The sequence below is a fragment of the Larimichthys crocea genome, chromosome IX (genome assembly GCF_000972845.2).
Source record: "Larimichthys crocea isolate SSNF chromosome IX, L_crocea_2.0, whole genome shotgun sequence".
Taxonomy (NCBI): Eukaryota; Metazoa; Chordata; class Actinopteri; family Sciaenidae; genus Larimichthys; species Larimichthys crocea.
The window spans coordinates 5,519,551-5,541,560 of NC_040019.1; the positions used below are offsets into that span (position 1 = coordinate 5,519,551).

Below are 22,010 nucleotides of genomic sequence, written 5' to 3' on the forward strand. Positions count from 1 at the left end.
GTGTCTTTGTTTTTCATTACGGTGAAGTGAGTGATTGTCAAACTTTTTTCACAACTGCCATTTTGGGTCAGAGATATAAATTAAAGGGCCAGTGTGTCATTTTTAGTGTTATTTATTAGCAGGAATGTAGTACAATATTCATCAGTGTGTTTCCATTAGTGTATAATCACCTGAATATATGAATCGTTGTGTTTTGTTGCCTTTTTAAAATAAGCAAGTGAGAGCGGGTCCTCCTCCATGAAGTCCGCCATTTTTTGTACGGTTGCCCAGAACGGACAAACCAAACTCTCATCTGGATGTGGCTCTTTGCTTTTTAATGTGAATTTGCCAACTAACTAACTGGAATTAGAGGGTGAGGCGTGAGTATTCATTTGGTTGCTATTTGCAACTGCTTCACTGCTTGGTGGCATTAAAATCCTACACACTGGACCTCTTTCTCACCGTAATTAATGAGAATCATTCCTATTACTATCCATTAGAGTCTTATACAGGATTAAATAAATCCATAACACTCAGTTCATGATATGTTTTGTATGTAAACCTACAAAGAAATCACACATATGATATTAGTCCACTGGGTGGCAGCATTGGGTTAAAGATAACACTACACATTACATAGTTTCTACATATTTTGTAACACCTGCATGACAGGTAGAGCCACTATCAGTCTAGAAGGAGTTATATTAAGTTTCATTTTTAGTCTTTATTGTTGATAAAGGGTGTAGTAGTGCAAATACTGGGAGCAGTCATACATCTATAATTCTGAATACATTCTTAAGGATATATTTGTGTGATATGTAGCTGCTTGATTGTGCAATAATACGGTAAAATAATCCAAATGTGGCAGATTTTCTTATGCAAAAAAAATATTTTTAACCTATGCAAATAAGTTTCAACAGTCACATCTACATAGCAAAGAGAATAAACCAACTCATTCAGGTGAAGGGTTTTTTTTTTTTCCTGCATCCCCTGCTCTGTCTCTTTAACCAGCAGGCTCACTGTCACTCTGGTCCCTCCCATTCCTGCAGCCCCTCTCCAGTGCTGCTGGCCTGAGATGGGAGCGCACACAGCGGCACCATCATCACGGCCGAAGAAACGGGATAAAGCTGGGGGGAAGAACAGAAGAGGAAAAAACACACACAACAAAACCATAATTAAGGTGGAAAAATGGGATAACTACAGATTTTCTTCACTTCGGGATCTCTCACCAGTTTGATCGCGTCCTCTGGAGAAACTCAGATGTTGGCGTCGCTTGCGTTTTGCGCTTTTTTTATCCATTCTCCTTGAGAGCGCCGCTGGTACAAAGGCGCTTGGTCCTGAGCAGCAGCACCACCTGGGATTACTGGCGTATGAATGGGCAAAGAAGAAGAAGTGATCGGACCTGCTGTCGTGGATAAATGGTTAGACACAGTCAGTGAGTAAGACTAAGCAGGATTAAAAACACTTTCTTCTCTCTTTCTCTCTCTCTCTCTCCATGGGAGCCTGATCACTACTGACAGATGCTGTCATTGTGTCGAGGCTGAGATTGGAAAAAAAAGAAGAAGACATTCTTCTTCTAAAAGTGGCCTTTTTTTGGAATAATGCATGAGAAATATTCCAGCTTTTTATTCCTCTTTATGCCTCACGCATTCCCAGCTCTTCCTCTGCCTGAACAGCCGGTTTCTCTTATTCAGAATGGGATGCATTATTGCTTCTGCGCAACCCACGACAAGTGTCAGCAAATAGGCTGTGTGTCTGTGAACGGGTTACCTAAAGGCCTGTTCTAAACACTGCTTTTTAAACTGTAGGTGGCCATTGTTGTCGAGAAGGATTCTGTGGAGAGCTGGACTATTTAAAAAAAAAAAAAAAAAAAAAAAAGGACTAACAGTGCGCTCTTGGCATCATCCATCCAATCTGTGTGAACAGAGTCAGTCAAAAATAATTTAAGCATAATATGGTGGAGCCTGTGGGTTTCATCGAAGCGTGGAAAGCGCAATTCCCAGAGTCAGAGCCCCCCAAGATGGAGCTGCGGTCCGTTGGAGGCATCGAGCAGGAGCTGGAGAAGTGCAAAGCGTCCATCAGGCGCCTGGAGCAGGAGGTGAACAAGGAACGCTTCCGCATGATCTACCTGCAGACCCTCCTGGCCAAAGAGAGGAAGAGCTATGACAAGCAGCGGTGGGGCTTCAGGAAGACGCCGCTGAATGAGGGGGTTGACGCGGCCACACAGGGAGCCGAGTGCCAGTCTCAGCAGCCTCACATGCAGGAGACCGGTGGAGTTGGAGTAGTAGTAGGAGGAGGAGGAGGAGGAGGAGGAGGTGGTGGTGGAGGATACGGGGCTGGTTGTGGGGGTGTTGGAGATAGGAGTCGTTATCAGGCACTTGGAGATGGAGCTGGCAGGTCCAAACCCAGGCCTCCACCAGCAAGGAAGTCGGCCTCCCACGGAGACGGCCTGGAGTCAGCCTTTGAGGTACCCCAACAGGCCGAGTCGACATCCTGCGACAACCTAGATGGACTCTCGCCGTCAAAACAGAGAGGCGGCATCTCCGTCTCCCCCCGCAGGCCCAACCTCCCGCCCCCAGACAAGGAGCTGCCCTCTGACCCCAAGGACAAGCTGGGGATGGGACTTGGCGTGGCAGCTCTTAGGTCCAACTTTGAGAGAATCAAACGGGCCAACTCTCACTCTGCAGGCGACGTAGCCAAGGGCCAGGAGAAGCAGCTGCCCCCGCCACCGCCACCGTTCTACTCCAACATGGAATTCCATCACGAGAGGGGTCTGGTCAGGGTCAACGACCGTGACGTCTCTGACAAGATCAGCACCCTGGGCAGCCAGGCCATGCAGATGGAGCGAAAGAGGTCCCTTCACTCCCTCCCAGGTAACCTGGCAACGGTGGCAGGGGAGCTCCGTGCCAGACCGGTGTATAGAGGTCGGTCCACTGAGAGCACGTGCGGCTATGATGCGGAGTATGAAGATGGAGAACCCAACCAGCGACATTCAGGGAGGGCAAATGGTGGCAAACCTCCACCCCCACCTTGGCAGCCCTCCGAGTTCCAAGCCTACTCTAGTGTCTATGTTGGTGGGGTGATGATGGGTGAAGGCGGCGGTGGAGATGGGAGAAGTGGCGGTAGTAGTGGAGGTGGTGGTGTTGGTGGAGTCACAATGAGAGACCTTGGGGGTGGTGATGACCACCTCCTGACCTGGCCACGCCGCTCCTACTCCCCGGGGAGCTTTGAGGATGTGGGTGGAGGCGGCGGCTACACGCCAGACTGCAGCTCCAATGAGAACTTGACGTCCAGCGAGGAGGACTTCTCCTCAGGCCAGTCCAGCCACGTCTCACCGAGCCCCACCACGGCCTTCCGTCGACCCTTTAGAGAAAAGAGCCGGTCGCCGTCCCAAAACTCCCAGAATTCCCAGCACTCCTTCGACAGCAGCAGCCCTCCGACGCCGCAGTCCCAGAAGCGTCACCACCGGCAGCAGGGAGGCCATGTGGTCATGTCGGAAGCCACTATTGTGAGCGTTCGCAAGACTGGTCAAATCTGGCCACCTGCTGCCCATCATGACCTCCTGCCCCATGGTAGAACATCCCACGACAACAGTTTCCATGGAGACCACCTAGGTGAGTGGTGGCTGCTCTTTCTCTAACGTTTGTTGTGGTGGAGAGTAGCTGGGCTGGCTTGCAAAAGACAATTCAGAGCTCACGCTGAAACAGAGTATCCCTGGTTGCGTGTGGAGGAAGTCAAAATGAATGAAAGGCCGAGTGAGTGTAATTTAGTCATGCTGGAATTATGTTGACATTCATTCTTTTGCATTTCAGCCTCTTCTCCACCTAATGTGTTTTTCCTCTTGAAAACCACAAAGCAGCCAAACGTGATTGATAGCAATGCGCGTGATTGTGTGTGTGTGTGTGTGCGCGCACGCAACCACGCAGGCCCAAGTGTGTCCTTTGGATGGCCTTGTGTGGGAGACAGATGAAAGATCCACCTCTGCTTATTTCTGGAATGTCGGTCGGGGTGGGTGAACAATAAATGCGCTCAGTCTGGGTTGAAACTGCAGGTCTAGCCTTCCTCAGACAACTCCTGTGGCTCTGAGTATGGAATTCCAATCACAGGTGTCTGTCTGCCCCGGCCTGTCTCACTTATTGCCTGAAACGTGACCGACGAGCACGAGACAGTTCCCCCCCGAAACTCTTCACCAGCTTTTAGCGCAGACCAGGACAAAAGAAATCCGCTCTAATCTCCAAACAATTATCCGCAGTATCCCTAACCACTAAATTGCAGACTTCAAGCCGCGACACCTGTAATAGAAGAGCAGCAAGCAGATAGATGTGTAGCCTGGAGATAAAGACACGGGCATGAGCCTAACTTGACTACCAGGCTCAAGCCCAACAGCAGTGTATTGTGGTGCACAAAGAAGCACATTAAAGTGGGTGGGGGGGGCTTAGTTTGCTGTACTACTCGTTACAATTTCCATTCTAGATGCTGTGCATGGTCACAAGCAAACACTGCTTGGGTAGTTCAAATATTTGACGTAATCTTTAGACACTGAGTGCTTATAAAAGGGGAGTTTGCTTCAGTTGTGCCCATTTTTAGTGCCAGCTATATTGCAACATATTTGGGACTGGTGCCATGCTGGACCAGACAGGCGATGGGGTGCATGCATCCTGTGCCAGGATGAACTTGGAAGGAGAGAAGTAGTAGTGAAGATAGATAGCGAAAGAGGGAAAACGTGCCAACAGAGGCCATGTTTATTGCCTTTTGGACGACAGATGCCAACGCTGCTCAATAAAGTTGTAGCTAATTTAAATAATATGAAGGATTGATATCATTATTGTATTGCTGTTGTTATATGTGATTCAGTGCAAAGACAAAGACATTACTGTCATCATTCTGGGTAGCATTACCGTCTGAAACCCGATCCCGCTCATTGCCTAAATATCCCGAACAGAGAACAGGTCTCTGTGCATCTATAATTCATTTATTTGAATAGAGCGAACTGACACAGTGGCCCTGGTGGAATCAACTAAAATGTTTTTCCAGACAGGATGCGTTCATCAAAGTGCAGGATCACATCCTGTCCGGAGAGAAAAAAAACCATCTGAGATATTTGCAGGGAAAAGTGGAAGACGTCTTCCCTTTTAATTACCATTCCCTCCCCGATGACGACAGCGAGGTATAATGCGAGCTGTTAATTCTAACAGCAATTAAGATTGTGCATAGTTCGCATCAAACCTAGACAGCGAGTCCCAGGCAAATGGCTGGCTAATTCCCCAGCTGCTATGTTTAGGATTATCACTGCACTGTCTGCTCTCTTTGTTTTAACATCTTTTCCACAACATTGAGCCCTGTGGGGAGTTAGGCGAGCCGGAAGAGCAGGGACAGAGATGATGGAGGATGAGTTGGGGGGGGGTGGATGTGTTGTGTAGACAGTCATGCATTTATTGGGATAATCTGGAATTTGAGCATAAAGAAGTAAAATGTTGGTTAGACACCCTGCAGAGTGGTCTTGTTTTCTAGCCGGGGTTTAAGCCGAGGGGCAGACAGGGCAGGCAATGATGTTCACAGTGAAGGTGATGATGAACGATGAATATTGCATCATTTTGAGCCCCCCCTCCCGCATGGTGGTGGTGCATAGTTTCAGCCAACCAGAAAGGAGAGAAAGAAGAAGAAGAAGGGGAAAAATAGTTTTGAGTGTGTTTTTGGTGGGCGGCGGATGATAATAATGAAGAGTGGGTCGGTGTTGTGAGGAAGGCAGAGTGCAAGGCAGAGCTGTCGTTTCTCGCTTCATTGGTCAGGGATGCGGGGGCTGCAGAGAGGCACAGATGGGAAGAACTCTCCCGTTGCGTAACAGAAACACACAGAGTCAGGCTCACACACAAAGACACACACACACACACACACACTTGATGTTTACTCTTATACCTTGAGGCTGCTTTGCCTTCAGCGATAGGTGTGCACTTATGTTGCTGTTTTGTAGGTTGAGATACCGGATCGTAGTGGGAGGATGCCAGTGGTTGACCCCGGTCTGGAAGAATCACATTATCTTCTCTTCTCTTCTCTTCTCTTCAGCAGTAGTATTTGCTCTCTGGTGTGTTTTGTTGATTTGGTGTGGGTTCAGGATGAAAGGTGTACATGCTCAGCGGAGATGAGCAGGTCTTTGAGACTACGACAGAAAATCAAAAAGACAAAATGAGTGAAAGATATTCAAATGAAGATATCTTCCCTCGAGCGTTATTCGGTTCGGGAAGCGGAGACGCTCCACGAGTTAAAACTAGGCTTGTGAAAAAATAAATGTAACATGTTTGGAGGCACATCCTTTAGCTGCCAACCTTTCCCTTTTGAACTGAACTGAACAAACGTGAGCAATGTTACGTCAAGCGCCACGTCGAGTTATGGCGACTGACAAGTCCCTTTCACATCACCACGGCTCCGTTTTTCATCTCTTCCTGCGAGCAAGCCTCTGCAAAAGTGCCGAAAAGTCTCATTAATTTGCGCCCGAGTTCATAGTCACAGAAGAAAGTGTGATAAAATGAAATCAACAGAGCAATGAAACGTTTCTTACAAACAGGACTGTCGGGAAAAGTGGGTGAGGCATCAGATTTGTGGAAGGGTGACTTCAGATCAAAACCAAACCTCACACATACCACTCGCTGAAGGTTTGGGTGAGGTCAGCCCATTGAAGAAAGGGAGCTTTCACTAACTTCATTTAAAGTAAACGGGTGGTAACCAGAAATGTTTCAACATACGCTCTTTCCATTGATTCATTTGAAGGGAAATGTCCCTCTAAACCAGGGAATACCTGTGGGTTTGTGTCTGTGAGGGAGGGGATGCCAAAGCAGGACAGACCTAAGAAAGCTTCAATGGATGTATTGTCCACAAACTCCACCTCCCTCAGCTGGATCCTGTCAGCAGCTTTATTTTTAGGCAGGTATAACCTCTTGCTCCCTTTTCCTCGTCTATGGTCTAAGGGTTGTTTATCACTTCATTTAATAGATTAAATGTTTGTTTTTTTATTAAAACATCATATTAATGCATATTAAGCCTTGGTGTTTGTGATGAGCGGGTCAAAAACACATCTAGGGGTGGAGGTTGAAACCGAGACAAGTTTAGTTTGACTGATGGTTTTCGTAGGGGCTTTTTCTGTGGATTTTCAGTTTCATTTCAAAGAAACAAGTTGAATTTTAAATGCTATCTGGACGTACAGAAGCTACACAAGGTAAATCGTTCAATCGAACAACTTTGGAAGGAATGAATGCATGAGAAAGATGAGTCATGAAATACTAATGTTTACTAAAGTGACTCAAAAGTCTAAAAAGGCAAGTCAAATTTCAGCCCTATATAACCTATACATCTCCTCCTAACTGGGGAGGGTGTGTGTATGTGTGTGTGTGTGTGTGTGTGTGTGTGTGTGTGTGTGTTGTTGTATGTATTATGTGAAGCGGGCTTGGTGTCCTGAGGGGACCTTTGCAGATTAAATCGGATGACGTCATCACTGCCACTCGGTGTGTTTCTGGGTATTTTGCTAAGAATATTAGTTGCTTAACTTACAGACTTACACTTCCTTACTTTCTAGGAAATCACAATTGAGTGTTACGCACGTGTATGTGTGTGTGTGTGTGTGTGTGTGTGTGTATTTTCTGAGCAAGTGTAAATCCCGCAACAAGCGATCAGATGGCGACGAGAGAATCTCAGGCTGTTTATGTTCCACTTTGAGCCTTTTTGTGTGCATGTGCCGCATGTGATTCAGCATGTATTACCATGCGTGTATGTGTGTACGAAAGAGGGGGTGTAGCAGATGAAAAGGCGTGATGGGTAAAGACGGCTCACGAGACACTGAGACAGATTTTGTCAGTTCTACCTCCGGGCCAACCCCACGTGATTTACAGTAGTCCGGCGTGGCACAATGACCCCTTTTTCACACTGAGAGAGGGGGAGGGAAAGGGGGGTGGGGGGTGGACTGTAGCTCCTAAAAAGACTTGTTCAGTCTGTGCCGCTGAGTGAGTTTGGCAGTGAAAGCCTCAGTTACCTCGGGCTCACAGTCAGGCCCCGAGTGTTGGAGAGGAAAGGATAGAAGAAGAAGAAGAAGAAGAAGAAGAAGTGGTGGAGGTGGAGTTGGGGAGGGGGGTGGATCTGCCTCTCTTGCCAGCTGGGTGCTCAGCTCAGCCTTTCATTGGGCTGGTGCAACCTGCTCGGACCAATTACGCAGGCTAAAAAACGACCCCTTTGTTCCCCTTTTTTTTTTTTTTTTGCTGGGACCAGTTGGGAAAGAAGACAACTTCCTTTCTGAGGAGAAAACAAAAAAGTGAAAAGCCTGATTACTTATTCAAGTTCCGAGTTAGTTGTTACTCGTCTGTAAGATCCAAACATTTCTGTCACCACACACCAAATGACTAAACTTAACTGCATGCTTATGTTCCAAAATACTCTGCCACAAAAAGCTGAATGATTCAAATTTAAACACTCATAAATCTAATGTGGGTAGACGACGTGTTTTGCTTCTCGGTGTGTATTTCAGAGTGTGGCATTCAATCTTGTCTTGTCCTGCAGTAGAAGTCCAGCCTGGCACCGAGGCCGGCGTGGCGTTGCTCGGTTGGCAGCGGGCGGGAGGGTGGAGCAGCTCCAGCATGTACCCAGTGAGAGTCAAACTGCCTGGCTCGGTTTGGTGGTTTCAGCCCTACACTGAAACATGGACCTCTACGTGCATGTGTGTGTGTGTGTGTGTGTGGAAAAACCACTTTGAGGATGGTGTGTGTGTGTGTGTAGACACTGTCCATTAGTCAGAGGCCTAGGGGAGATTTTTTCGGACATCGAAGCTAACCTTTGGGTTAGGAGAAGCAGATTGGATGATCAGAACTGGACCCTGCAGACAGACATGCAAATACAAACGCACATAAACACAAACTCGCAGCCCTCCAAAGAGTAATTACTCTTCTCTGCTTCTGTTTATTTCTTCTCTTTTTTGTGTGTGTGTGTGTGTGTGTGTGTGTGTGTGTGTGTGTGCGCTTGTGTACTTCTTTTGCCAAACATCCAGCCACAGTCTTTCCTCTGGTGACCGACATCTCTTGTAGAAAAAAAAAAAAAAAAAGAAGGGAAAAAAACCTTGGAAAATCCCTTGCATAAATTCTGGTGACTTGTTTCTCCCCATGTCTTAACTGCCTGCCTTTTTTTTGAACAGCGGCCATCTTGGCTCTCTGGTTAACTATGGTCCATGTTGTCGCAGTCGCTGTGCTCGTCATCTGGATTGGCCACGGTGCAGGGAAACCGTGCTAGTTAGTGTCCACCACTAACCGCAGGCCTTTGGCCTTATAGTGGAAGTTCTTGCCGGTGTGTGTTTTCTGGTTTTTCTAGCTTAGCTGCACGGGTCGTTAATCACAGCCAGCTCTCTAAGGGACTGGGTTAAGGTTGGGGGGTGGGATGGAAAGAAAGACCTGGTTTATGGTCTCAATGGTTGAGACCACAGGGCAACGTGGCGTCTATGAAGATTAATATCTGAATGACCCAAAAGGCTCTTAGAGAGAAATTTGTCCAGAATTACTGGAGCTCTGGTTTGGACGACATTAAAGGAGCATTGCACCTATTTTACATGTCAACACTATAAACAGATGTATGTCTTTCTTCTGGCTCTGGAGGAGTTCTGTCAGACATTAAAGACTTTAATCAGTCGGCCACTGCATCATGGGAAGTGTAGGATCCGGTGTTCGAGGCTCTTGACCCACATATGTAAGTGACTAAAGGTCAGGATGTGTCTGCCTATCTTTTCTTAATCTGTCTGTCGCGAATCCCCCAACTTTATGGAAGTGTTACAGCAACAACACAGAATTAAAGATATCTAAAACATAAGATACAGGTTTAACCAAATGTTTGCATCTTTTTGACAGCAGTATTATCAGACATGATATAATCTGAGCCCTCAGGGTGGGTTAGTTAGTATTAATACACATACTGTGGACCATAAATGTATACAAATATGAAATTCATTTAGATAAATTAAGGTGGATTTGTACAACTGATTTTCTATATTAGAGGGAAACAGAAATCTGTCTAATCATCCAAACATGTAAGACTTAATCTCCATTCTTTAGTCTGGGAATTAGAAACTGGTGAACAATCAGATTACCATTTCATGTCCTATATATCACAGCTGGGATTATCATCATGCACAGACCTGGCATGTATGCGTAATAGTTTATATAGAAATGATAGTGACCTGGCATGAAAATTAGCCACAATAAAAAGGATTCAATCTCCACACAATCCGGCCTTTTCCCATTTCCCTTCCTTTCTTTAGCTATTTCTCTCCATCCAAGCTCCATTCAGACAGCTGCTTCTAGTTTCCTTTAGCTCAGAGCCAATTAGAGGTCCATCACCTTTCCGCCTTTGTTTCCGTGGGTTTTCCACCAAGTAAAGGGGAAAAGCAGGGAGAGATCAAAGTCACGACCCCCCCTGCAGGAGCAAGCAGGCTCTCTCTGTAATTGTCCAATAGGGGGTTTAACTGACGAATGCCTATAAAACAACGCAATCAATGCCAAATGTCAGCAGCCGGCTTGTTACAGACCAGTATAGACTGTCGAGTCTATTCCCCTGCGTCTGCACGGCTGATTCTCTTCCAGCCTTTTTGTTTTCTCTCTTCTTTTCCTCCAGCTATTCTACATTTCTGCGTTTCTTCCCCTGTCTGTCTGTTTGCCCATCGTGCACTCATTGCACATGTATGTTCAATGTGTGCAGCTGAAGTGTGTGTGTGTGTGTGTGGACAGGCAGTTTAAAGCTTATGATTCTTCGGAAAATGGGTTTAGTTGGACTTTAGTGGAGTTACCTCGCCTTACTGTCAGTAGTAAGGTGTGTGGGTCACTGAGGGTTTACGTAGGATGTCTTCTTGAATATCCTTGAAATCCTTGATATCAAAAGCACAAGTCTTTATATATTGTCTTGTAATGACCACTGCTATAGCTACATTCTGCCAATTATTAGAGATATTTCACACTTGTATCATCTTTGAATTGTATTCTGGCTTCTAGAAGAGAGGCAGAGAAGTCGTGTTTCACAGCCAACCCCAGCTGGACGCAGATGCAGCACAAAATGCTTAATGGTCAAAACATTGCCTCATTAAATCCTTGGAAGCTTATAATATCCAGCGTGGGGACTCCCTCTCTTTTTTTTTTCTTCTTCGCTCGAAGAGGAGTCATAAGTGCACTCCTGTGGGGACAGAAAAATGCCCCGAGTCGTTTCCACAGCGAAAGCTGAAAGGCTGCAAGGAGAGGGAGGGAAGAAGCGCCTCAGACCTTATTAGCTTTTTGTAGCTGCACATGATGAAGAGCCACAGGATGAGACACCTTGTCCTCTTCCCCTCTGCCAGACAGGAAGCGTGCTGGCACATACGCTCTCTCAGGCTCTCTCTGTCTGTGTCTCGTACTCAATCACGCAAGCATGGATGCAGACAGGATGCTCAGTAAGCAGAAACAACACAAATGATCGGCTTTATTAAAACTCACCGCGTGCACCTACAACTTAAGCTCACCTTATTTTACACAAGCTACTGTACTTCTTTAAAAATAACAGAGCTCCTGATCCAGAGGTATCACGCTAGGAAGTTTGAAAGTTTGATGGATTTCTGAGACTTAACGGGTCACCTGTGTAGTCATACAGACGGTACTGAATGGTATACTGATGAATTATCCTGCGAGGCCACAAACACAATCCATTTTTCCCAGTATTGCGAGAATATTTAAACCCCCTGTAGATTTAGCAATACTTTTAACTATCCAGTCGTTGGAGGCTCGGTCAGTAACCATTTCTGTTTTTGTTTACAGTATCTTACACCAGCAAAATAGATTCTAGAGAAAAGAGCAGTCAATTCCATCGACAAAGATGTTCTTCATTAAACGTGTATTACCTTCTGCCGTGGCCACGATGCCATGATTACCTCGCTGGTCTCCAACATAGACCTCTCTACATCTGAGCTGATTTTAACTTGAGGGTTACAAAGTATCTAATCTACCTCAGTCAGCTGAATTCTTTCCAAAGACCCGAGGTTATCGCTGTATGACTGTTACAGATCAACCAATCTTCCTCCAGTCCAGATTCTCTCTCCACTTCTAGTCTGATTTGTTGAATGTTTCGTAACGGATTAAATACTTTTGAATCTGATAAATCATTTTCAGCACAGACAGGGTTTGTACATTGTTAAAAAACCCTCGCTTGCACAAACACAAACACACACCCACATACACAACAAAGCAAAGAACTCATTACAGCCGGCCAGTCCTTCATCTACCTTTGCTGTTACACTCTGGACCTTCTGCCTCCTTTGGACCCATCAACTCTCTCTCTCTTTCTCTCCTCCCTCTGGCTTTTTGTTATTGGACTGTGTTTGCACTGGCCAGCTGGATGAGTTTGCTCAATAAATGGCACACAGTTCAGACTGCCTGGGCTTTTAGAGGTGTGTGTGTGTGTGTGTGTGTGTGTGTGTGTGTGTGTGTGTGTGTGTGTGTGTGTGTGTGTGCGCTTTGGCGGGTAAGTGAGTTAGAGAAAGAGACACAGAAGCAGATAAGTTTCCACAGAGAGAGAGAGAGAGAGCAGAATAAGACATCTATGCTATAAAAATGACACATTATCAAGCAAATGAGTGACGTCGCTGGCTGTTGATTAACATTACAGATGTATACTTATGTGTGGCGAGGTTCTATGGACGAGAGTCAGCGGAAACGGCTGGAGTTGAGAAGAAGAATCGCACCGGATTGATTTTAGAGCTATTTTTTCAGTTCATCTATTTCTTAAGGGAGGGGGACAAGGCATCTTTTGTGACTCTTCGGCACGTTTTGTCGGGTTGAAAGTGTGAAGGATGCACACAGGACGCTTTGTCCTGCACACAGAAGAACAGATGTGTTGAAAAAAAATCGAGTGTGTGAATGAAGGCAGGAGTCTGTGAAAGTGATTGAGATGGAGTTTTGTGGAATGCGTGTTGTCTAAAGCGGGAGCACGGAAAGAAGGAGGTCAAGTGTACAATGTGTAATAAGTCATGAAAACACCGTTGCTAGGTGACTGACAAATAAAAATGGACGTGGCCTCGCTCATTTTTCAAAAAGTCATTTTTATGTTTTTTTTTCTTCAACGTCTCATCTCATAATAGGAACAAGAATATGTTGGATGTTGGTCACACGGATCTCCACTTAGAAAGTTGTGAACATAACGGGTCATTAAGTGAACGTGGTAGATATGACTCCAACAGATGCATATGGATTCAGGGGTAGATTCTGTAGATGGAGGATGGAGGTGCACAGATGGAGGGAGGAGACAGGAGTGGGAGAGAAAGCCACTGTGGCCCGATCGATTTTTGAAGTAGAGCAGAATCCCGTCCCGTCTGAACAGACATTTGTTAAATGTCAAAAACATGCAGGAAAAAAAAAAGACTTCATCAGATGTGAAAAGAGAGTTTATTTCCATTAGGTTTTCTCCGACTCTGGCTCCTTTTTATTGTCTGTTGTTTGTTGAGCCGCCGGTTGCAGAGGGACTGGATAACTGTAGGCTCCTGGGGAAGATCAGATTTCATGTTGCGATCGGCCTCCCCTCCCCTTCCTCCATCTCCTCTCCGAATGCCCTTCGGTAACATCCCTCCTTCTGTGATATCTCTTTTATGTCACTTAATATCCCTTTCTCTATCCCCCTGACCATTTCTCTCTCTCTGCCTGCCTCTTTCGCTCAATGCTTTTCAGCCTGGAGCACACTACACAATATAAAGGGATGATTTTTAAGCCCAATTTGGCCGTGACAACTGATTTTGAAGTTTGCCCAGAGACTACACTTGTCAGCGAAGACATAAACGGGACAGTTGGCGAATGTGTTTTCATTCTCTCAGGACAGAAACAATCGTTGTTGTATCAAATCCGTCACAGCGTCTGAGTTTTACATGAATCTGAATGTGATCCTGAGCATGTTGGCGAAAAACAAAAACGTGAATGGGAAATCGCTCATCTCGCACAAATCTGTCAGTAAAAGTGTGATGCCGAGGCTTTTCACAGCCACTCAGAATTTTAAAAAGCCCCTTTCTCCTCAGCTGTATTGTCCCTTTCTGTCTTTCTGCTTCACTCCATTGTTAGACCTCTTTTCTACTGACAGGCGGCAGAATCCAGAAGCCTGATTCTCCTCCTACATTACTTTGCCCGGGAGCAATATGGAGACGAGAACTCTCTGGCTTTTTCAGCTCAACCTTTCCCCTCCTCTCGGCAAAGCACTTTAAACACATTCTGAAGTTGAAGATGCTTTACATAACTTCTAAATGATACAGAGGCTTAACTTTGCTTAAAAACCACCATGGATAGTTTCTCCCAGAGTTATGCAATTTTCTGGTTAGGCAAGCAATCTGTAAGTCCTCAACAGAAACCTTGTGCAAATAACCTTGAGTGGAAGACAAAAGGGCCGTACTGAAGGCGTGTGATGTTTGCTCTAGGGTTGATACATTGGCTGAGATGGCTACAAGCCAAATGGGAAATTTGACTCAGACCTAAGCACATGCTAAGCTGTTATTAACGCGTCACAAATCAGACCGGAAGAAAAACCTTTCGACGGCTCTGTGGTAAAATGTGAAACTGGCCAGCTGACTTGAGAACTTGGATCACCTGACTTGACTGATTATGTTCCTCTGTGTTTAAAAGCACTAAATTAAGTAACAGAGCTGTTTGTGGATGTTCGGAAGACTATGAAGTGATTCCTCATGTGCTGCTTTGTTGTGGGATTCGGAGCTTCCTCTGTAGCGTCCACATGGTGTCCACATGATCAAAACAAGTCTCATTTAACTAAAGCTCTGTGCTTTACTCTTCTTCTTCTTTTGTCAGCTCTTTTGCTCTTGCTCTCACCCTGTTTTTTTTTTCTCTCTCTCTCTCTCTCTTTCCGACTGCTCCAGTTTTACATATCTTCCTGTGTCATTGTCGCCGCAGCTCTCTGTCGTTTTGTCCCACTTTATAGACCTATAAATGGCAGAGCCTGCTCAGGGCGAAAGTGGTTGTGATTGGCTTGGAGTGACAACTCCAGAAGTATTTTCCCAGTCACATCTGTATGGAGAACAGTACAGTAGATTTGCTTTACTTAGCCTTGTTAAATTTGTGCTGCGTGCGCGTCTGTCCAACAATATAAAACCAGAGGAAGGCAAACTCCTGCAAGCATTTCTAATTCCCTCTACGTCTCTGTTCTACGTCTCCTTCTGTGCCCCTACATGATCTGATATTTAGAAACAAACATGTAGAGCTGAATACATACGCACTAACTGACTGCTGAATTTTGATGGAAGGGCATGTTTGTTCACGTGCGTGCACCACTCTGCCTCCCTGTCTAATCCCTTCTCTGTTTCATCCATTATTGATGCCGCAGCCCACTTGTTGCAAAACTAGAAACTGACTGTCGTGACACAGGGTGTCATATTCCCCCACTCCCCACCCAGTAGTCAGCCTACTATGTCCACGCGCACGTTCATTCACACAAGCGGACGTGCACATGCTGCCGCACGCTTACACCCTAATCTGATGGGTAAACCAATATCTACAGTATAATGGAAATCTAGGTAGTGATCTGAGAAATGCCAGAGCGACTCAGCAGGGCAGCACGGTCTGATCCTATGGCAGTAACACATCTAAGGTTTCAACTATAAGATGCAAAGAAAAAATTTCGCACTCTTTAATTTGCTGTTGTCTGTTTTTACAGTTAAAAAGCAAAAAAAATATGTCTCAAAGCAGCAAATCCTATCACGTGAGATGCTGAAAAAAGAAGCATATTTGCCATTTTTGCGTGAAAAACACATTTCTTGTCTTTTCAGCTATAGGTTTTTGAAAGAAGGATGTAAGAACACGATAATGGGTAGAGGCAAATGTGTGCCCAAACAAATCTGACTTAGGGGAAATGCCAATAAAGTGTTGTTGTTGTTTTAAATGCATACATATATTCATTAACCAAAGCTCAGGAGACAGATTAGACTAAAACGTGCCCTGGCCTAAAGCCACAAGTACTGAGATGAACAAGAAATCAAACATCACAAACATATTCAGTGATGTTACATTGTCTGTTAAACTTCCACTGTGTGTTATGTTCTAAAATAGGATGTTTATCCATGATATCTGAACATCTTCTCCCAGTGTTGTCTTAAAAACTTGACATTTACGACTGAAGAGTGGGACAAACACAGCAGCAAGACAAGAAAAGTCGTGGTGCAGTTACCATGAGTCACACCTGCAGTAATACCTGCAACTAAGCTATTATTGTGCAACTTGAGTGAGACTTTCCCACCACCGCGTGACGTCTTTGTGTTTGCATAGCTCGGCCTTACCTCAGTGCTGACCATTATTGTCATTGAGGTGTAAGGTTTGATGTTGGATTTATCTAGGCAAAGGCTGTTTGCTCTGACTTTAATCTGTAAATAATCTCATAGCCTACAGCTCAGTGCCCGCAAAACAATCACTTACAAGCAATGTCTGGTAGCAGCTGATGATGAGTGTAAAGAAGAACAAATTTAGGTAAGAGCACCACGAACTGAAACCACAAATGGCTTCAATTCGATTGTGTTTTTGTATTTTCTGTTGACATATGTGTAAAAAAAATACCTTTTTTTCTGGATTGGAGGATAGATTCTGCTTGAGTTGATTATTGGACACCCACGGTAGATGTCCACAGAAGAACACGTCACTGTCTGAATGTCCTAAAAGGGATAAAGAGCAGCCGCAGTGCTGTGACAAATGATTGACATGGTGTTGCCCCCGCCTCCCTCTCTGCAGTGGCTTGGACGGTGGCCAGAGGACGAGGTATCTCAAGGAATCCCTGTGTCACCGGAGAAGCTTTGGCGTCGTTCGCACTAACGCACACACACACACACACACACACACACACACACACACAGAAAACCTCACACCCAGCACTATCTACTCTACAAACTCTTCCTCCCTCTTTAAGCCATGTCATGGGATCTTGACTTAAAACGCAGTAGAGAAGAAGAAGACGCTGCTCTTTAGTCGGGTTCCCTGGTAATATAAACCACACACTCGCCCTCAGTGGAAATGATGTTCTGTGTTTCTTTGAAAGCTTCTTTCCTCATGTGCACAGGCCACAGAGGGGATGCCACTCCCTGCTGCTGATGATGTCTGTCTGTTAATGTGTGGGCACAAGTGTGTCGTATTAATTGTGTGTGTGTGTGTGTGTGTGGGTGTGCCAGTTTGCCTTGTGAGTGACCTTGTATTGAAAACAGAGAGCAGTGATCTATACGAGGGCCTGTTGTGCCCACAGTCTGCTCTTCAGACCGGAGGAAAGTGGAATAATTTTATTACTGTAGTGCCACGCCAAGAGATATTCATAACTACTATTGATTACTTAAGTGAATCCATGGTTAGGGCGCCCATCAGAAGACCTCTATAAATCTGTGTGAGATGAAAGTATCATGGTGGTGACTGAAACTACCCTTCACACAAGTTTTCACCTTGCTCTTCAAGCCACAATCAGCTGTAGTTGAACAAAAGCAGCTGCATTTTCAGGATTTTGTAAATCAGCACTAGATAGGATACAGTATATTTTGTTTTGGTGGTTGGAAATGGATGAAAAAGATTCACACCTGAAGCAATAATAACATTAGGCGTATGATCTTCAAGCTGGTTGTTTAACACATAAAAAAAAGCAGCTCCCTGCCATCTTTGCTCTGTCTCCTGAAGAGAGAAGGCTTCCAGAAAACCAAACAGATGGCCCCGACTGTGCGAGGAGATGCAGTTCTCCACACAGTGGAAACTTCTAGTGTTTTACGCCGACACAATTAGTCGTAATGAATTGAATTATCCTGCCAAGGTAGGGATGGCTTCAGTGCAAAACACAACACGGACAGAATCGGATTCTCCTCTGGCAGACTCATCGTGGCATCTCGCCCTCTGTTCGTTCACACGGAGAAACAGATGTGTTCGTTTTATGGAAGTGTGTGTGTGTGTGTGTGTGTGTGTGTGTGTGTGTGTGTGTGTGTGTGTGTGTTCGGGGGGAGAGCTCAAGTGAGATTTTTGGATTATGAGTGTGTATATAATCATCCCAAAGCTTCATGCAGCTGTGCTGGACATACTGTTGATTCAACAGAAGTGCCCCCCCCCCCCCCCTGTCTCATTCTCTCTGTGAAATCTGTGAGTCTTGTGACGGATAACTGCATAATTTGTCACTTAGAGCTTCACTGTTCTGTAATGTACATAAAGTCCAGAACACACTTTGGCCTTTAGCTGCCCTTTCTCGGCCCAAATGAGCTTAAAGTTACAGTGAAAACACAGTTTGAGCTCCTTTAGCTTCTAATCATTGACAGGATAAAGAATGGACACTCCTGCCTGTGCCTCCTGTCTAAAAAATATATATATTATATATAAAGATTTCAGGAAGCCAACAACAGATTAATAAATAAGTTCACATAAAACACATTCTTTGGAAAATGCACCCTTTATTATGATCTCCACTCCCCTAACTATTACGAGCTGCCCCAAAAACATATTGGATTGGATTGGATATATTTACAGTTTGTTTTTTATGTTTTACCAGACAAGAAGTTTAATATAAAAACATGTTTGTTAATGATTGTCCAACATGCATTTAGCAAACAACAACTAAATCTTGGTATTACAGATGTTGAACTAGCGACCTATTGCTGCAGAGACTTCACCAGAGTTTGTTTTGCATCCCAGATCTGTTTTGTATGTTTAGGGACAGAGTTATAAATTTTTGTGTAACTTCAAACTTCATTTTGTGTCGCCTAAGGTGAATTTGCATCCAACTGTGCCGTTCGTTTCACTGACAGGCTAATAAAATGTAAAACAGGATCCATATTCAGTCTGAACACACTCCCATACTATCTAGCACCACGTAGTGGGTTTCTTTGTCACACTATAACACAAGGAATACACACATAGTGAGTTTGCCCTATTAGCAGCATGGTAAGATTATATGGAGTTTGTGATCTTAAGATTGTTAGTAAGTGGTGAAGCTAGATATGTGAATCAATCAATAATTCCAACCTCTGATGACGATCAGAGCATCATCTTCCTTGTTACTGGCTTTGATAAGCATGTATTGCCCTCTGGTCGATGCTGTTTGCCCTGCCATCAGTTGGCCTGTCAGTCACAGAAAAGCAGCGCTAGTGCATTAACTGTCAGTCACATGCGAAAGACAAGAACTGGAGGTTAAATAGACTAAGATTGAGAAAGACAAAATGCATGTGTGTGTGTGTGTGTGCCTGAAGCTCTCCAATGCCATTCAGGAGAGACGCATATACTCACTGAAACACATGTACTGCGTTGAATTGTGATGCACGCGAAGTGTAAGTGCCAAACAGCCAGGCTCTGTCTGGACTCAAGATTGAAAACTGAAATGGCATGTTTCCAGAAATACAGCAGGAGAATTACATCCCTTCTTCTGTCAGCGGAGTGTTGATTATAGCCAATAAATCTGCATCGCCTGTGAGTGTGTCTGAGTGTGTTAAATACTGCAACATAGTTTGTGGTACAGGGGCGTCTGAGAAATCCACTGTGATATAAAAAATGGCTTGTAGCCTAGAGTATATACAAGTCTAATTGCAGTGTCGTTTAGATTTTATGTCATGTTAATGTATTTGTACTTTTTGGCTGAAATACAAAGGATGATTTAAAATGTACAGGCTTTCACTAGACAATAAAATATGGACATTTATGAGTCGCATTCTCTGCTCTCCTGCCAGATGCTTCTGTGTTTATTCTTCGTCCATTTCTCTCTCACTGTACTTTCAAATTCACATCTCAGTTGAGGCTCTTATATAAGTGAATTAGCTGGCAATGTTGCGTTTCATTTTTCATGTGCTGTGCTGGCGATCAGAGACTAGCTGGCTTATGTCGTCTCTCTCCAACTGAGGAGATTTGAACATGTGCAGCTGATTCTGCGACGAATCTGCAAACCTGTCCTCACTTTCATCGCTTCAGCTTTTCTCTTGTGCTATGCACGTCTTTATTTCTGAGTATCAGATTACCCTTATAAGTACTGCAAACCAGTCAGATGTATATGTGCATGCTCATGCATTTAAAAGAAATGAAATGACACATTAAAGCTTTTGCAGAGGGTCTGAAGGACACTTCTCTGAATGTCACTATTGAAGCATGTCAAACCATCAGATTTACAGTAACAGGCGATATATTTTAGAGCATGAGAGGTTACATTAAACATAATAGTGGCTATATCGAGGTTAAATGGTGTTATCCAGTTCAAGTGGATAGATTGGTATTGACTGTGGGCCATTTTCTGTTGCCGTTTTAGTCTCAAGGCCAGACCTCTTGAGGAAAAGAGCTATCTGCCAGTAAAAAGCCATTATCTCCTTTCTCAAAACAAAAAAAGTGCCACCTCACTCCGTCGACTTATTTTTAACTCGCTTTAGAGTGGAAGCAGGGCAGAATTTGAGAAGAGGTGATAAGCAGGAATTGTTAAAATGATTCCTTGGTGAAAAAAGACCTACAGATACTCTGATTAAGAAAGAAACGCAAACAATATTCGCAGAATATTCATGAAGATTTTTTTGTTTTTTTTAAACCTGCAATATCTTGGTGTAAACACAACATATCACTTAATCTTTTCAGCTGATGTGGCGAACTTGTTAACAAACAATTGCGGGGGCGGTCGGTAGCATAGTGGGTTAAGCGGCCGCCCTGTGTGTGGAGGCTATAGTCCTCGCTGCAGCTGGCCCCAGTTCGAATCCCGCATTGGACGGCTAATTTACTGCGTGTCACTCCCCCTCTCTCTGCCCCCTGCTTCCTGTCTATCTTCAGCTGAACTATCAATAAAGGAATAAAAAGCCCCAAAAAATAATCTTTAAAAAAACAAAAAACAGTTGCTAATTTACACATGCAACAGATATAGAGCAATGTTAACATTCATTTGGAGTTGTACTTCTTGTCACCTGACTATTATTTACTGTGTTTTTTAGCTCTGTTTTGGTCTCTACTATCTCTTTTGCCAGTCGCCTAACCAAACAACAGTAGCTAATCCAGCGGGGTTCAAATTATTTATGTAAGATCATTTAGAAAGCTTTAATTAGCAAGTTAGCATAAGACAAATAACCCCAATTATGAGAATAAAACTCTGTTTGAAAAATACCAGATTTTCCCCTTTACAACATGGCTGCTTTGCTAATGCATTCAGTAATGTTTATTTGGTGGTGTCATGCCAGAACTGGAGCTGGACAAGAACATGCTTGATATTTGGCTGTTAGCGAAGTTGTCGACTCGCTAGTTTTTGTTACTAAGTAATGTAATCATACCAAATACATGTGTGCAATTGTCCATATTTACCATAATGGTATTACACTCTGAAACTGAGTGTGCTAAAACACAAAAATACCAACTTGTACGCAGTGTTGCTTTAATGTTTTAAAGTGAAAAGCAGGATTTGGTGCAGCAATCTGAAAATATGAGTCATCATTTGGAAAGATTTAACGACTTTCATGGAATTAATAGCTTCTGTCTGGCCAGTGTTTATTTTCTGCATTAATCTGGATATTTTCTACATGGGTGTTTATTTGTGGTTGAGGCTGGACGCTTCTTCTGCTAATGCTTTTAAGTCAAATGTAGGAAGGCCCTGCTATATATTTACACTGATGTCAGAGTCACTCATTTTGTCTGTGCAAGGCTGATTCATCGCAGGCAGAACATCTGACCGAGACGACAGCAAGGGTGGGACATCACATATGAGTGTGTGTGTGTCTATATATATATATATATATATATATATATGTGTGTGTGTGTGTATATGAGTGCGTACATGCATGAGACATGCACGTCTTCATCTGTGTTTGTTCGAGTATGTCTATTTTCGATCTGCTAGGGTAATTTTAAGGCGTGGAACATGGACTGACAGACGAAAAGAGGGCAAAACGGATTTTTAAATAAACTCATTGGATGAGTAATGAAAAAAGGGCCATAAAAGGCTTGCAGTCATGAGAGCGACCGCCACAAGAACAAGTCCTGTGAAGTATTTTCAGACGGAGAGTTAATTTCGCTCTGGAGGCAAAGCCTGTTAAAGCATATTTA

The 22,010-nt window shown here is 44.2% G+C and overlaps 1 protein-coding gene across 1 annotated transcript in view; it reads left to right on the forward strand.

Moving 5' to 3' along the window:
• Positions 1 to 767: 767 nt before the first annotated feature.
• bcr (BCR activator of RhoGEF and GTPase) overlaps positions 768 to 22,010 on the forward strand; it is a 76,481-nt gene continuing 55,238 nt past the window's right edge. Inside the window, exon 1 of the mRNA XM_019272435.2 lies at positions 768 to 3,593. Coding sequence (XP_019127980.1) covers positions 1,934 to 3,593 — 1,660 coding nt within the window. The 5' untranslated portion in view covers positions 768 to 1,933. The remainder of the gene's footprint in view (positions 3,594 to 22,010) is intronic.